Source organism: Mangifera indica, chromosome 2 (genome assembly GCF_011075055.1).
Source record: "Mangifera indica cultivar Alphonso chromosome 2, CATAS_Mindica_2.1, whole genome shotgun sequence".
NCBI lineage: Eukaryota > Viridiplantae > Streptophyta > Magnoliopsida > Sapindales > Anacardiaceae > Mangifera > Mangifera indica.
The window spans coordinates 19195458-19210819 of NC_058138.1; the positions used below are offsets into that span (position 1 = coordinate 19195458).

The window sequence follows — 15362 nt, forward strand, 5'->3', positions numbered from 1 at the left end:
GGATCGATCTATTTCAGGTACAGGAACTACACATGTTTCTGAAATATGACAAAACAAACAGCACCCAAAAGCCAAATTGTCAATGAGTTGCCCAATTGAGAATTGTTCTTAATTTATCTTTTCTAATTATAATATAATTTAAAGCATGATTAGTTGACTTAATGTTGTTTATTTATAGTCATCATTTGCTCTTTATTAACTATAGTTCTATATTTTGTTGATGCTTTGAAGCAACCATAGCTACCGACCGAGCAGCACCCCACCCATCTTTTCAGGTTAAATGTCCCGATTCATAGTTTTGGAGTCATTTTTGCACCATCGATAATTCCATTAAAATTAACTAATCAATTTTATTAAAATTAAATTGATTGGTTTCCCATTCATAACTTAGTCAAACTTGAAATTGCATACGTTATTCCAAGTACACCAAAGGAAAAAATGGCCAAAATTTTTTCATTGCTTCTCCAAATGAGCAAACTATTAAAGGATAAAATATAACCACAAGTTGAGCAATCTTTCCCCTAATTTATCATCAACATTTCAGTGCTTTGTCTCCTAGCATAACTCCCTATCAACTAACTTATCACCTTAATTGTTGAGCCGGGCCTTAATCTCCCTATTTATACCAAGTGTCGCCATACTTTTCTTTCATAAACGCACTCCCAGCTTTAATTCTTGTCTCCAAGAGTTGCTCACTTCACTATCTCTTCTCATTATTTCTCCTCACACTGTCCCATGGCTCCCATTCTCTACCTCATTCTCATTCTCACAGTTTCTTCAAGCAGCAGTGTTGAGGGCCAACCGTCACCAGGCTACTACCCTAGCTCCGAATTCAGTTCTTTAAGCTTTGATCAAGGATTTAGGAACCTATGGGGTCCTCAGCATCAAAGAGTAGACCAGGGCGTGTTAACAATCTGGCTTGATAGAAGCTCAGGTATCCATAAATTGTCCTCTATTTTGTCCTTTTTGTCAATTACTACTAAAGTAGTTGATGTTTTCTTATTTGCTACAATTTCTCAACAGGAAGTGGGTTTAAGTCACTTCATCAGTACCGTTCTGGTTACTTTGGAGCTGCCATCAAGCTCCAACCCGGTTACACCGCTGGAGTTATTACATCTCTCTATGTGAGAAAAATCGTTAACACGTTTCATTTTATGATAAATGAGTATAATTCTGTAATGTTTTTCTATCTAATTAATAGAATTTTCATGGTGGTATATATATGATAGCTTTCGAACAACGAAGATCACCCTGGGAACCATGATGAAATTGATATTGAGTTCCTTGGAACAATACCCGGAAAGCCCTATACTTTGCAGACTAACGTATACATAAAAGGAAGTGGCGATGGAAATATTATTGGAAGAGAAATGAAGTTCCATCTCTGGTTTGATCCTACTCAAGACTTCCATAACTATGCTATCCTATGGACCCCGACTGAGATTATGTTAGTATCACTTTCACTAATTATAAATTCACTCTTTTCAACGTAATTATAATATACAAATAATAGCATACAATTCATAAACGTCGTATTATACATGGGCATAATGTAATTGCCAATTTTCTTTTGTCCGTATCTTAACAGTCTTCTTGAAAAGGTGGCGGTATTACTATTTAGTTTATATTTCTTTTATATGAAAAGTAATCCTCGGTATGTGCCTGAGACAAAATTCATAGTGAAAAACTTTTTGCCAATCATTAATATATCAAAAAAAAAAAAAAAAAGTAAATTATTGTTGTCTGTGTGAATGTGAATTAATCCGTCTTCTACAAACTTGTCCCCAATGTGTCAAACAGATTCCTTGTGGATGATGTGCCAATTAGGAGGTATCCAAGGAAGAGCGATGCCACATTTCCCTTAAGGCCAATGTATCTATATGGTTCAATATGGGATGCGTCATCATGGGCTACTGACAATGGAAGATACAAAGCCGATTATCAATACCAACCCTTCGTTGGTAGATACAAAAACTTCAAATTAACTGGTTGCACTGCCGATGGATCTCCCTCCTGCCACCCACCCTCCGCCTCGCCGTCCGAATCAGGTGACCTCAGCCAACAACAACTCTCTGCAATGGATTGGGTACAGAGAAACTACTTGGCATATGACTACTGCCATGACCCCAAAAGAGACCATACCCAAACACCCGAGTGTTAAGGTTAATTACAATATTGATGTGTTGATTTTGTGTGTTATTTATTTATTATATAATCACAATTACATTAAGTTTTGGAGGTTCTTGAGATGGATTCCTTTTGCAAAGAGAAGGTGCAAGAGTAGTTAAGCGTCCAAGACTCCATCATGCTGAAGGTATTGTCGTTTTTGTTATCGTATGGGTCGTCTGGTTTGCTGAATTTGTAATGAATAAAATTTATTTCCCATTTGGAGTACTGAAAGACTTTGTTAATCACTTGAATTTCAAAGAAATTTAGCTTGGGAAAAGAAAGTTGGTAGAAATATGATCAATAAATAATTATAATTTAAGTAGCTGTGGGCATAATAAGAGGATTTGGGAATCAATTATTAGATATAGGAGCCAAAAAAGTCCATGAAAATGATTATCATCAAACACAAAGAGAGGTATATGGTTCCCCACATATCTTACGTAAGAATCTAATCAATTCTACCTTTAGTAAGGCATTTAAAATAGAATGGTGTGGCATCTTGCTTGCCATCCGGATTCTTGAATTTGACGTTATAGTTGTCTTCTATAAGCATGAAAATCTAGCCAGATTTCAATTCTCACCAATCGGGACTCTTAATAAACCCTTAAGGGCCGTTTGATTTCAGTTTTTGAAGATTACTTTGGTAATCTATCATTTATTTCCTTATTTAGTTTATCAGTAATAAAATATTATAATAATCTTCTATTACCAATACTGAAGTGACATGTAATATAGGTAGTACCTTAGGTATTTAAATATTATCAAAGTAATCTTGATTTTATTATTATTATTTATTAAATTTTTGAGACAAAAATAAATTTATTTTTAATTAATATGATAAATAATATAAAAAATATTTAAAAACAATTATATTCAAGGGCATTTAAATAAAATAATTTACTAGTAATCTTTTATTGCTTTTAACCAAACACAATAATTATTCATACCTATCAAATTTTATCAAATATAGTAATCATTTATATTCAATAATCTTCTAAGTAATATATCTTTAAAGTAATTTTTCTGTTTTAATAATAAAATATTACCTAAACTAAACGCCCCGTAAATATTTACAGAGAAATGGACGGAATAACAAGATTTCGAGGCTTGTTTTAACTCATTTTATAAAGTATGGAGGGTGTTTAGTTTTATAATTAAAAAATAAGAATTATAAATGTGTTGGAAAAAATCATATCAATTCTGTAAATCAAAATATATTAAATTGCATATGCGGAATATATCGAATCATTCATTGGATTGATCGGCATCATCCAAAGCAATCCAAAGTTATTTATTTTCACAACACAATTTGTCTTTTACGTACTTTGATCCTAGGAGTGGAGACACCTTTTCTGTGTATTTTTGCTAATAATTTCATGCTCTTTTCCACTCCTTTAATCATGTGACAATTATTAAACTTTTATATGTGTCCAACTACCAATAACCTACTTCAATTACACCAAGATAGTTAATGTAAACGGGTAGGATTGACCCATCATGGGAGGATTCTAACCCCAATATAATGTTTGTTGTTTATTTGAATTTAAGGATAATACAAAGAAATTTAAACATCATAGGTACTTTAATTCTTGTAAAAGGGAAACATTCGTTTCATTTGCCATATCTCAACAGCAAAACTAGATGTGTAGACTCCCATTCAAAATTTAATTTCAACATTGAGGATTAATTTAGACCTTACTAAATAACAAAATAAATCCTATAGAGAATGCACATAACACTTAATAGCATTCAGTTCTTCTGTGGGATGGCTAATAATATTTGGCTTGGGCCTCTTCGATATTTCTGAAGTCTCTTTCACTTATACTTCTTTTCTCAGCATGTCCCTGTTTTCTTTTCTTGTATGTTTCTTGGACTCGTTTAAAACAAGGTCTATTAGGTCTTATTAGGCCAGTAATATGATGATCAATCAGTAGAAGTATTATGAAGGATAACTTCATAACTTCTCGTGGCTGTTTATGATGGACACTTCAGAACTTTACAATTTCGTTATAATCCACAAATTTTTACAACTAATTATCTCCACCAGTAAAACATAAATGATCCAGGTCAACAAATTAAACATAGATCATCGCCTAAGAGCCGACCTTAGCTCAGTTGGTAGAGCGGAGGACTGTAGTGGGTTTCTAGCAGCATATCCTTAGGTCGCTGGTTCGAATCCGGCAGGTCGGATTTTGCAAATACTTCGTTTTGATTTATACTTTTCATCTTTTTTTTTTTTCATTAATTTTTCAATTCATCATTTTACGTTGTTCAAAACGTTTTAAAATATATAAAGTCTTTTATGTTTAGATTTAAGATAAAACTATGTACACAAACAATGATATATCATTATGTGATTAATTATTATTATTTTATCTTTAATTTTTAATTATCTAATCACATAATGATACATTATTTTTTTATATACAAAAATTATGCATAAAGCACTACCTATAGCATTTATTATTATCATGCTTGACATATATATATATATATATATATATATATATATATATATATATATATATATATATATATATATATATATATATATATGGGAAGTATTTTATAGGTTTATAAATAAATTAAAAAATATATTGAATTTTAGTGGTTGGTTGAAATAAAATAAATGTATTTTTGAATATCAAAATAAGACTTGAACAGTCTTTATATATGGTTTAAATCTTACACGCAGGGAAATATTATAAAGTTCTTTTCGAGAAAAATGTTTTCAAGTATTTTATGTAAGAGTATTTTTACTTGTTATAATTTGAAACACGTTTTAAAATCAAACAATACTTTCTTGATTCATCTGCATAAATTAATTGATAAATGTTGGGGACATTGGATTTTTTCACTCTCTCATAAAGAGACGAAAGAGAACTCTACATTTTTTTTTCTTATATATTTTTGAGTGTGAAAAATGAGAAATATAAGTATTTATAGTTACATAAGAAGAATTAACAATAACCTCACATAGGGTTACATATCACCGAACGAGAATTAAATGATGGTATAAAAGAGGGTGTAAATTGAAAGATTAAGATTATAAGATATATTGTCAGATAAAAGAAAATGATGACCAATTGAGGATCCGATGATATAGATGGTTTGAGTAGAAAATAAATAAATAAAAGAGTTTTTGTCTAAATTTTTATAATTAATTTGAGGTAATGTAATTATTTTGAAAATAAAAAATCAGAAATTTTATAATAATTTATTTTTAAACACATACACATATATTAATAAGGCATGAGACCTGTAAAATAGAAGGATCCACGTTAAGTGTACAAGTCCATGAATGTACGAAGCCTACCAACCAACCAACCCAACAGTCACCGGCCCACTTCCTCTAACAGAAAAAACACCCGTTGGTACTAAATGCTTACATAATTTTTCTTAAAATTTCCCGAAATTCGAACAGAGCGTAGTATTTGTGAGTTAGTGCGCCCAGCGTGGCTCGTTTTGTTCAGATGGGCTGTCCGTGACCACTGACAATCCGTCCCACGCTATTTAAAGCTCTGACACGTCTTAGCTGCCACCATGTCTTGCCCTTTAAAACCCCTTCTTTTCTGTTCGTGTTTTGCACAAGAAAAGTTCCATCCTTACAAAAAAAAAAAGAAAAAAAATGCCTAATCCTTTTTCTCATTTGATTGAACCATATAAAGACAATTCACCCCTTACATTTTACCTTATCATTCTCAAGTAACTGTGTTTGGTATTGGCTGCTCTCTACCTTGTCATAAGACTAATATTTACCACCATAAAAACATGGTAAAAACTTCCCAAAAGCTGTGCAACAATGCAGGCCCCGATGCATTTAAAGACGCACCATAGGGGTACATATGGAATTATTGTGTCTCATCAAAATTCTCTCTTTTTTCATTCTGATAAAAGATATTTTCATAAAGAAAATTTATAACTCAACGTAAGCTAGCAAAAAAGTAACCTTTTCAGAGCCAGCTATTTGTATTATTGTATTAGTAATTAACTTATAAATTCATTTTTTATTTTAAAAAAATAATCGAAAAAATTATTTTCCACATTTACAAGGCAGCTGTGCAATGTTTTCTCGTATTGACCGCACTAGCATCCACGCCACGTCATGCCAACCTATCTCCCAAAAAATCTAACCTCCGATCACACTGGTCCCCACCACGCCGTATTAAAATTCTCGTCCCTCTGCTCTAACATACATAACCAGCTGTCCTCCATTATTTTCCATCCACGTGGGGAGAAGCGTACCTTAGCTGGCAACTCCATTCTTCAATAATCTTATCCTACGTGTACGACTCCTATTGGGTAGAAACCCTTGACCTTCTGTACGATCTATCTAGCTTCTGAGACAAAGCATAAAGAACCTGCCACGTAGCATCTCCTTCCTGGACCTGGTCATTGAAAAGTAGGGCCCGCCTGACATTCGGGTCCCACAAGTTATTTTGAATATTACTTAAATTGGTCGCAGCTACGCGTTCAAGAATCGTTCCCAAGCGTGCCACGTCCTTTTCAGCCACAGTTAACGAGATCTCCGCCCAGTTAACGGCATCGGAGAAGGGCAACTGGATGCCATCCGCTATTATTACCGGCACACATCCTAATACAACCGATTCAACCAGCCTCGGACTCCACGGAGCCCATCCCAGTGGGCACAAACAGAACACTGACCGTACAATTTCTGACTGGTAACCGATAAATCTATGCCTTTCTAAAGAAAACCTCCGGTCATTATTATATTTTCTCCATATGACCGTCCTTACCTTCCTGAAATGTAAAAAGCAAAAGTTAATTACATGATTGCAAAAGCTTAAACAAGACAAAGACCATGATTACAAGTTTGATTAGAACAAATAAAATTTGATGAAAGATAATTACTTGCTGTAAAAACGCCCACTGATGTTCTTGGGATGAACTTCCATTTTACCCCTGAAGAAGACCCAAATATCACGTCGCCCGGTCATTGGCGCTTTCTCAAGAGTTTTCTGTACACTTCCCGGCGAAACATATGGTGGGATTACAACATTTTCAACCTCTTGACATGGGTGTTTATACTTAACACCAAACGTCTGCAATATTATAGATTTCTTCAAATACTCTGGTATTCCATCAGCAATTGCTTTATCTTCCTTCAGAACACAAATACAGAAATATAAATTATAAAAAAAACTATATAAATGTTTTCAATAATTTTCATTGGCGTCTTGGTCTTACCATGGTATGGAAACAGGCGCCATAATCGTGGGAAGCGACGAAGACGTGATCGAAGCCTTGAGTCCGGTTCCAAAATGGGTAGTGAGATGAGATGAAATGGATAGCGGAGGATATGAGAGAGCGAGCGTGACCAATGGCAGGGAACCCATTAACGGTGCTAAAATTGCAGGATACATAAACGGGCACAAAGAAGAAGTCCGCTTCATATGGGTCAAATGTTCGTACATCGCTGTTTAAGAGTGCTTTATGGATTGCTACCTCCGAAGCAAACAAGTGGTTGCTGCACCGTTCATTTGATAGCCAATCTGTATTGTATTTTGATGGCAACTCGTAAATATATATCTTCAAATCGTTCAATGCCCCTGTTAAAAAAAAGTCTACATGATTAATTACGAGAACAAATTGATCGGAATGGCAAAAGATATTAACTTTAATACCTTTATTACTGTTCTTTGGTTGCTGTCGAAACGATGTATTGATCGATTCAACGAGAGCACGAGAAGGAAGGTTGGATTTTGAGTTAGCAAAATGAGTTTTAGATAAAGGTATAGGCTTGTGGCTGATGAAGTAAGACGTGAAGAAGTAAAGAGTTAAAGAAAACCAAAGAACCCATTTGTAATATTTGAAGCATACGTTTTTCTCCTGTTGCCTCCCATGTTTATGCAGTAACCTCATTTTGACATAGAAGCCTCGCCTCTTGATGGGTCTTTTGAGCTCCTCCATTTCATTTAAAACTCGTAAAGATAAAAGACTTTTCTTTCGGAAGGTGATAGGTTAAGGTCACAGGTGAGATGGGCCTTTCAGTTTCTGGTTTGTGGAGAAGTGAAGACGACGATAGAGCGATGGAAGATGTGGGTTTGTTGGTCCTTCAATTCTTAATCTTTCACACAAATTTGAACAAATAAAAAAAAAAAAGATCTAAAATTTTGCATGTAAGAATGAAAAATAATAAAATAAAAATGAAAAGTTTGAGCGGATTTTACAGTGAAAACAGAGGATAGCAGGGAAGTCACATGGCTACAAAGAAAATCAAAGCCAGCCGGGTGAAAGAAAAGTTTTTGCTGGCAATGGTAACATCAATCGAATTGTTAATGTCTAAATGACTTAAATACCCTTGACAGTCTGGAGCTGAATTAAACGATAAGGTTATCTTAAACATCGATATAATCAACTCGACATCATCATTAACAACCGTCTGTTGGGACTCAGCGTCAGTTGCAAGCATTGCCAAATGGAGGTACTAAAAGACTGCAGCCGTAGATTTAGGGAGGATGAACGGTTCAGATTGATTCAGAAGCTTAGAACACAATTTATGGTCGCAGGCAAAGTTGGTTGATATTAATTGTGTCATAAATATTGTACAGGTTGGAAATATATTCGGGGCACTAAATTTAGAAAAAAGTTCATTTATGACGACTACTTTGGGAATATGTTAAATGGAAAAAGAATGGTTAAAAGTGAGATTAACTTTAATTAGAATAACTTAAAATGGTGTAGATGTAGTTTATTATTTAATTATCTTCAGGATTGTACAGTTAATTCAAATTATAGATTATGTCCGATCTCGATTCAATTTATTTAGATTCCTTTTGCCCTTGTTAATAATTTAATTTATTAAAAGTGGCATTGCTTATTACTTTTTTCTTGGAATATCAATTTGGTGGGGGGGAAAAACCTAGGAGAAATCTTGATTTGTTAATGTCAGTCACGCACCCTACAGTGACAGAGGGATTCAATAATTTTGACAGGAGGAATCGGTCCACTTGGTATTGATACCACATGTAAAGAACAAATTGTTGACTCTCGAGAATATAAAAGCCTTCCATTTTGAATGTTGGTTGCAGAACCATTCCTCACCTCCACCAACCCCACCCCTAATAAAAATATTAATTGCTGCTTAAAGAGCCTTGTTGTATGGTTCATCTAAACAATGGATGAGCGCGGTGTCGGAATGAGTCTGGTGTCAGACACATGAGATTATAAGGAAGGAGAGTCACCATCAATAAAGCATAAAAAGAAGTCAGAAAATTATCTTTAAAAATTTGAAACTTTCAAAAAAAAATTATAATTTTTTAAAATTTAATTATAAAAAAAATTATTAATTTATAAAATTTAAAAAAATAAAATTTTATTTTTTTAATATTATTAGTTAAATGATAATTATATTTTTAAAATTAATACATGAATATTCAAATTTTTATAATTTTATAAATAAAAACTTAGGTGGGAATAAGTCTTTTAACCTTTTAATTAATTTACTTTTTTATCGCAATTGAAACTACTTGATTTTACATATTTATTTTACCTATTCTTCTTAATTTCTATATCAAAAAAATTGTTCATGTCGTTGATAAGGTCATAATAATTAAATTAATCATGTCAACTTATTTTACAATCTTTTTTATTTTCAGAATAAATATATGTACTTTAAATTATAAAATCCCTTAAATGTTTGTTTAATGAACATTTTATCTATACCTTTTTTGCATATTAATTTTATTATTAGTTCTAATAATTATAAAATAATATTATATATGTATATTTTAAATATATAATTTATATAAAATAAATTATTATTATTTTTAATTTAAAATTATTTAATTATATAATAATATTTTATTTATATATAAAAAATATTAATATAATTTTATTGACCACTACATATATAAATGTCCTGATTCAACAAAACCTTATCTAATTATCAAATCTTAAGATTCCCATCATCATCCACTCTAGAAATGACTGATGTGAAGCACACTCATTGCCTGTTATATGCAGCTTTCCGTACAATTGTTAATGTTGGCAATTCTTACGTCCTGGCCCGGCCCGAAAAAGAAAACCTCAATCTAAATGGTGATTTGAGGCCACTACTTTCCACAAGAAACAAACAAAATCGCAATTCCCAAATGACCATGCACAGTTTTCCTGGATAATAATGAACAAATGAATCGGATCTTTGCATGTTAAGTGCATAAAATTGATAGATCAATGTAATGGAATTCACAGGATGTGCTTTTGCTTTCAATTTCGATATGTGGGCATTAAGCTTGAACCCAAAACGGAGAAATATTTGCTTCAAATTGACACATTTTGAAATCAACTTTCCAGGCAGGTCCCACTATCTATCTTATCACCTTGACCAAACTCTTTTTTTTTTTTTTGGTCAAAAGAGTGGCTCCCACCCAAAGTTGGTGTAATTGCAAAATTTTAAAAAACTAAAACCCTATTTAGAAATAAAACTTTGTTAAAAAACTCAATTAATGTTAAAAAGAAAATCCTTATTTAACAAAATAAATTAAAAAATTAAAGTTTTTTTGTATTTTTCTTTTTTAATTTGAAAACTAATATTCTTTTTATTGAAAGTTTAAAAAGTAACAAATTCAACTCTAAAATTTTAAAATCATCATCGAAAACGGTGAAGTTTTCATCTCCAATTGCATTGATTCTCTCTCCTGACTTATCTTCTCGTGTTAATTTGTTTCCACCCATTGACGATAATAATATCCTTTGATGAAGAAATCATCTTCAGCGAAGTTAATTGTTTCAATTGGTAGGTGGAAACAAGTCGGCAGAGAGAGATAGCCATGGTGGGAGAATGAACACGGCCAAAGACTGAGCAAACTTTGGGTGGGGAAATGTTAGATTTTCAAATTAAGAAAAAAAATGTGATGAAACTTTAATTTTTAAAATTATTTGTTAAATGATTGTTTTTTCCTTTTAACTTTAACTAAAAATTTTAATAGAATTTTGCTTATGAATAAAAATTTTGGTTTTTAAAAGTTAAAGGGTAATAGTTTGAAATTACATCTAGCCTCAGGCGGGAGCAAGTCTCTTGGCCTTTTTTTTTTTTTTTTGATTTGTTGGAATTGTATTGGACTATGCTCATCATGGGTGTAATTATATATCTTTGTTTTTAGATTTGATACGATTCATCACTCCGAGTTATCAACATCTTAATTTGCCTATCATTAATCTGTATGATCCCCTTTTTTAAGTTAGGAAAGTCTTTACTCAATCATAAAAAATTCACCTGTATGGGTGGATCATATAATATGCTTGAATGCTTGTGATGAAATAATTATCATAAACTTGGCCGCAAGACACAAAATAAATACTGGTTGGGCGAGCTTGTCCAGCTACAAAAAGTTCAATTTAGATGACCCAAATGTTGTGCTAATGTAAAACCACTCCAGGCCAAAGTGCATTTTTGGAGCAAGAGATAACAAGTAATGGGTACCATTTATAACAGCTGAGACACAACAATTGCCAGTGCATTCGGTCAAACAAAACAGTTGTTATCCTGTCGCAATTACTCTTATCTTGTCACAAGATTTCATTCGTCTGGATTCAACATTTTTCTGAGAAAACACAAGGTGTAGGATCCACATGTATTGGGCTTTTCTGTGTTTTGGTTTATCTTATTTCAAATGAAAATCAATTATGTACCTGGAAGACAGAAAATACCCGATTCTCTTCGCAACGTGTTTCATGAAGAAGAGGTTGATTTGGTCATTGGAGATTGGACAAAGACAAGTTGAAATCAGAGTGAATTACATTATTATTTTAGGATTCAAAGTTTTGTGCACATATTATTAATAATATACTTGGAATAATCACATTCTGTTGATCTTTTACCATTTGAAGGATTTAATATAAATTTTTAAATATTGGAGGAAAGAAAAAGAATATGGGTCTACCTCATGAGTTCTTGATATTTTCTTTGCAATTAAGGAGTATATACTAATTAACTTCACTTTTATTTAGCTATAAATTGAATGTTACGGGGGCCTTAGATCCTCTGGTTTTATTAATATTTTTTATATTATATTTATGGGGCCATTATTGAAATTAAGCAACCAAAAAGGTCCATTAAGATTACATTCCTCTGGCGGATAAACATTCAACCGAAAACACTAAGCTTCACTCAATTATATACTTGTCAAATGGTGGGGCTATGCTCCTAACCCAAAAGTCATAAAAGGGTTGAAGAAAAAGGGCACAAGGTCCTCCACTGAATCTTAAAGAGTGAAACATTTCGGGGCACTGACCCTACAGCTTTGAAGTATGACCTGTTCACTCACATGCTGTGCCATACATCTCTTCATTAGAAAAGTTAGAAATGCATGTGATGAATTATTGGTAAAATGAATAGAACAAGCTGCCTTTTGTCTGACGGGACAATTATAAAATGCATACTGCAATGTTTCCACGTTCATGCAGACTCACACTAAAAAATTCCAATATAAACTTATTTACCCTCTAAACTTTATTATTATTATAGATTAAGTAATTTTATTTTGTAAAAGATTACTGATCCGCAAGCTTACTACATTCTTTTCGTATTATTTATTACGACCCTTATCTATAATTATAAATCCATTAAAACTGTTAGTGTAATCCTCGCTATAATATCAATACTGAATTTTGTGATACAGATTTTTGTAGTTTGATCGTATTGAGTAACGTTCCGATGAGGGTAGTTTTGTCTAAATGCTTATCATACGATTATATGCTACTATTTTTTCACTAGAAATGTGATAATTTTGATCACAAGTTGCAAACTAGACTGAGATATGTATAATACAATAACAGTTATATACAAAGATTAATTCCCCAATTAAAAAAAGATATAAGAAAAGAAAAGTATACTCATGACATGAATGCCTTCAACCCAGCTGGTCTGTGGGGCATGTCATGAAAAAATGAAGGCTAAAGCAGATTCATACCCCCATCGGCCAAGATTACTGCCATTAAGAGGTTGACTGAAATATGGCCTGAAATTTGTTTGGATTTTAGTCTACTAAAATTGGCACAATTGATCGCACTCTCAAAAATTCGATTGCATACCTCTTCCTAAACAATTGAGAAAACGGTTAAAGTTTAACTATCGGATATATCAGGAAAATTAATTAAATTAGCTTCTTTTGAGAAGAGGATTTATTACATACCAACTTTCATTATCCAATTCTCACTCAAAAATCATGAATTCATGCAAAAAAAAACTTGATTAAATCCAAGTATAAAGATGGTGATTAAGTATGGTTGCGAACAATGGGTTTGTGTGTGTTGATTTTATTATATATGTAGAAATTATTGAGTTATCTTTAATTAAAACCTCGTTTATATATTAAGACAAATTCGTTTAACTCTATTATATTTGTTACATCTATATGACCTTTAGAATGTTGACGAAAATCATATAAACCTTTAAAATAATGTTATTTTAATTATTGTTCTATATAATAAAAATTTACTACATAATATTACCTACCAATTTCACAATGTACTTGTCTTGTGTGAATTTTCTTTTATAGGATAATATTATTGTGTAAATAATAACATGAAAAAAAATAAAGCAATTAGTTGCTCTACTTTCCAACATATCAAAAAACTGGTCACTTTGTTCCACTTTCTTTCGTGGTGAAATCAAAATTCTGTTGATGAAGACAGCCATCCAAGTGATTGGAGATTGCTTTTAATTGGTGTCTAAGAGATAGGAAGACCCCATTACTTTGGATGAATAGCATGCCAAAGATTGGTTAAAAGAGAAGAAAAAACAAAAGAATTTGTGATTAATTGCTCTTTATGCTTTGATGTCTGAGTTAGCTAGGAAGGCTGTTCATATGCATAGAGTGGTTTCAGTTTCCTTCTGGTACTTAGATTGAGCAAGAAGGTGAAGAAAATATGACCATTTCTCATTTTTTATTCCATTACTTTTGAGCAGATGTACTTTTTTTTGTTATTACGAGAGTCCAAGCCTAATCCAATAACACAGCCATGTAATCTACAACTGGCCCTGATAGGATCAACACTTAATCTATTTCAAATGTTTAAGAAAGAAGAAAAAGAAAAACATCTAGCTATCGACGGCATATTGTTTGACGGCCAATTGCTTTTTACAGTCAAAACCAAGTAGAGCGCCAAGCAGAAATTTTCAGTTTCTTGGATGTCAATGATCAACTTTTAGAAAATACTTTCAGTTTGAGGTGCTGTTCTTGAAAAAACATTTCAAATTTTGGTCAATTTTGTGCGTGTCATCCTTGAGCAGGGCCATGCTAATTTTCATTTATCTATTCGATAAGATAATCTTGCTGATCCTACAATCATAATACTGAGCCAAGGTCGTGTTTAAATTGGCTTCTTTTTATTGCTTTACGTGGCCTGGCCCATCTAGCGACTTTTGCAATGGTTATGATTATCTTGCGGATCTGATGGGTCTGCAGAGTCTGAAACAGCACCAACACCAAACAGGCAGCACTGACCCCACTGATGCCAAATTAAATGTGGGGGACGTCTGATCTCTTCCGGGGGGATTGGGTTGAAGAAAATAAATCACTATTATTGAGGGCTTTCGAGATGCCAATTCTGACTGAGTTCAACCAGAAAGGTCAATTAAAATTAGTCGGTTTGGAGATTACAAATCATTTACAGGAGGAAAATGGGCACTACTTAATGCCAACATCCTGTGGTAACAACTCAACATATCTGGGCTGGTTTGTAATAAAGTATTTATTTGTGTAGTCAAAATGTATCTTTTTATTATTTTTATTATATATCTAAATATTTATAATTGTTTGATTCATCTATATTAGTTTAGTTTTAAAGGTTGTCGTTATCAGTGATACGTTTTCCCAGTTTCTTTTGGGAGTTCTTGTAAATTCATTAATAACTGTGCATGGTTATCAAGAATTTTGTTAGCAGTCCTCAACAATGAAGTGGGGACTCTAGTTAGTCTAACCTAACACAAAATTCCAGATCTAAGTAATCTTCAGTTGATGGAAATCAGCTTCCTAAAGGTGTCCAAGTCAACAATGTCAGCCATGACATGAAAATTGGCAACTTACAGTCGAAGTTAACTCTGTCACACATGTTTGGTTTGTGAGCAAGAAAAATGATAAAGTTGAGTAATAGCTGTAAGTTTCAACCGAAAACTGTTGATGTGGTGGATAAGATAATCATAAAGCTGATGTAGCAATTATAGAAAC

General features: G+C 32.6%; 2 protein-coding genes and 1 non-coding gene across 3 annotated transcripts; 2 read left to right on the forward strand and 1 right to left on the reverse strand.

Moving 5' to 3' along the window:
• Positions 1 to 563: 563 nt before the first annotated feature.
• On the forward strand, positions 564 to 2394 carry LOC123198616 (xyloglucan endotransglucosylase/hydrolase protein 31-like). Its single transcript, XM_044613338.1, has 4 exons — positions 564 to 934; positions 1024 to 1124; positions 1230 to 1447; positions 1801 to 2394. The coding sequence occupies exons 1-4, from the start codon at positions 736 to 738 to the stop codon at positions 2159 to 2161; spliced, it is 879 nt and encodes a 292-aa protein (XP_044469273.1). The 5' UTR covers positions 564 to 735; the 3' UTR covers positions 2162 to 2394.
• Positions 2395 to 4269: 1875 nt separating this feature from the next.
• Positions 4270 to 4359, forward strand: TRNAY-GUA. The gene is given in 2 exon segments: positions 4270 to 4306; positions 4324 to 4359. It is a non-coding gene; the product is annotated as a tRNA-Tyr (tRNA).
• A 1744-nt stretch (positions 4360 to 6103) lies between these two features.
• LOC123208335 (probable glucuronoxylan glucuronosyltransferase IRX7) lies at positions 6104 to 8436 on the reverse strand. Its single transcript, XM_044625788.1, has 4 exons — positions 7815 to 8436; positions 7378 to 7739; positions 7042 to 7292; positions 6104 to 6930 (listed from the first exon to the last, which is right to left on the reverse strand). Exons 1-4 carry the CDS (start codon positions 8098 to 8100, stop codon positions 6465 to 6467), a joined length of 1365 nt encoding a protein of 454 aa, XP_044481723.1. The 5' UTR covers positions 8101 to 8436; the 3' UTR covers positions 6104 to 6464.
• Between the last annotated feature and the right edge of the window lie 6926 nt (positions 8437 to 15362).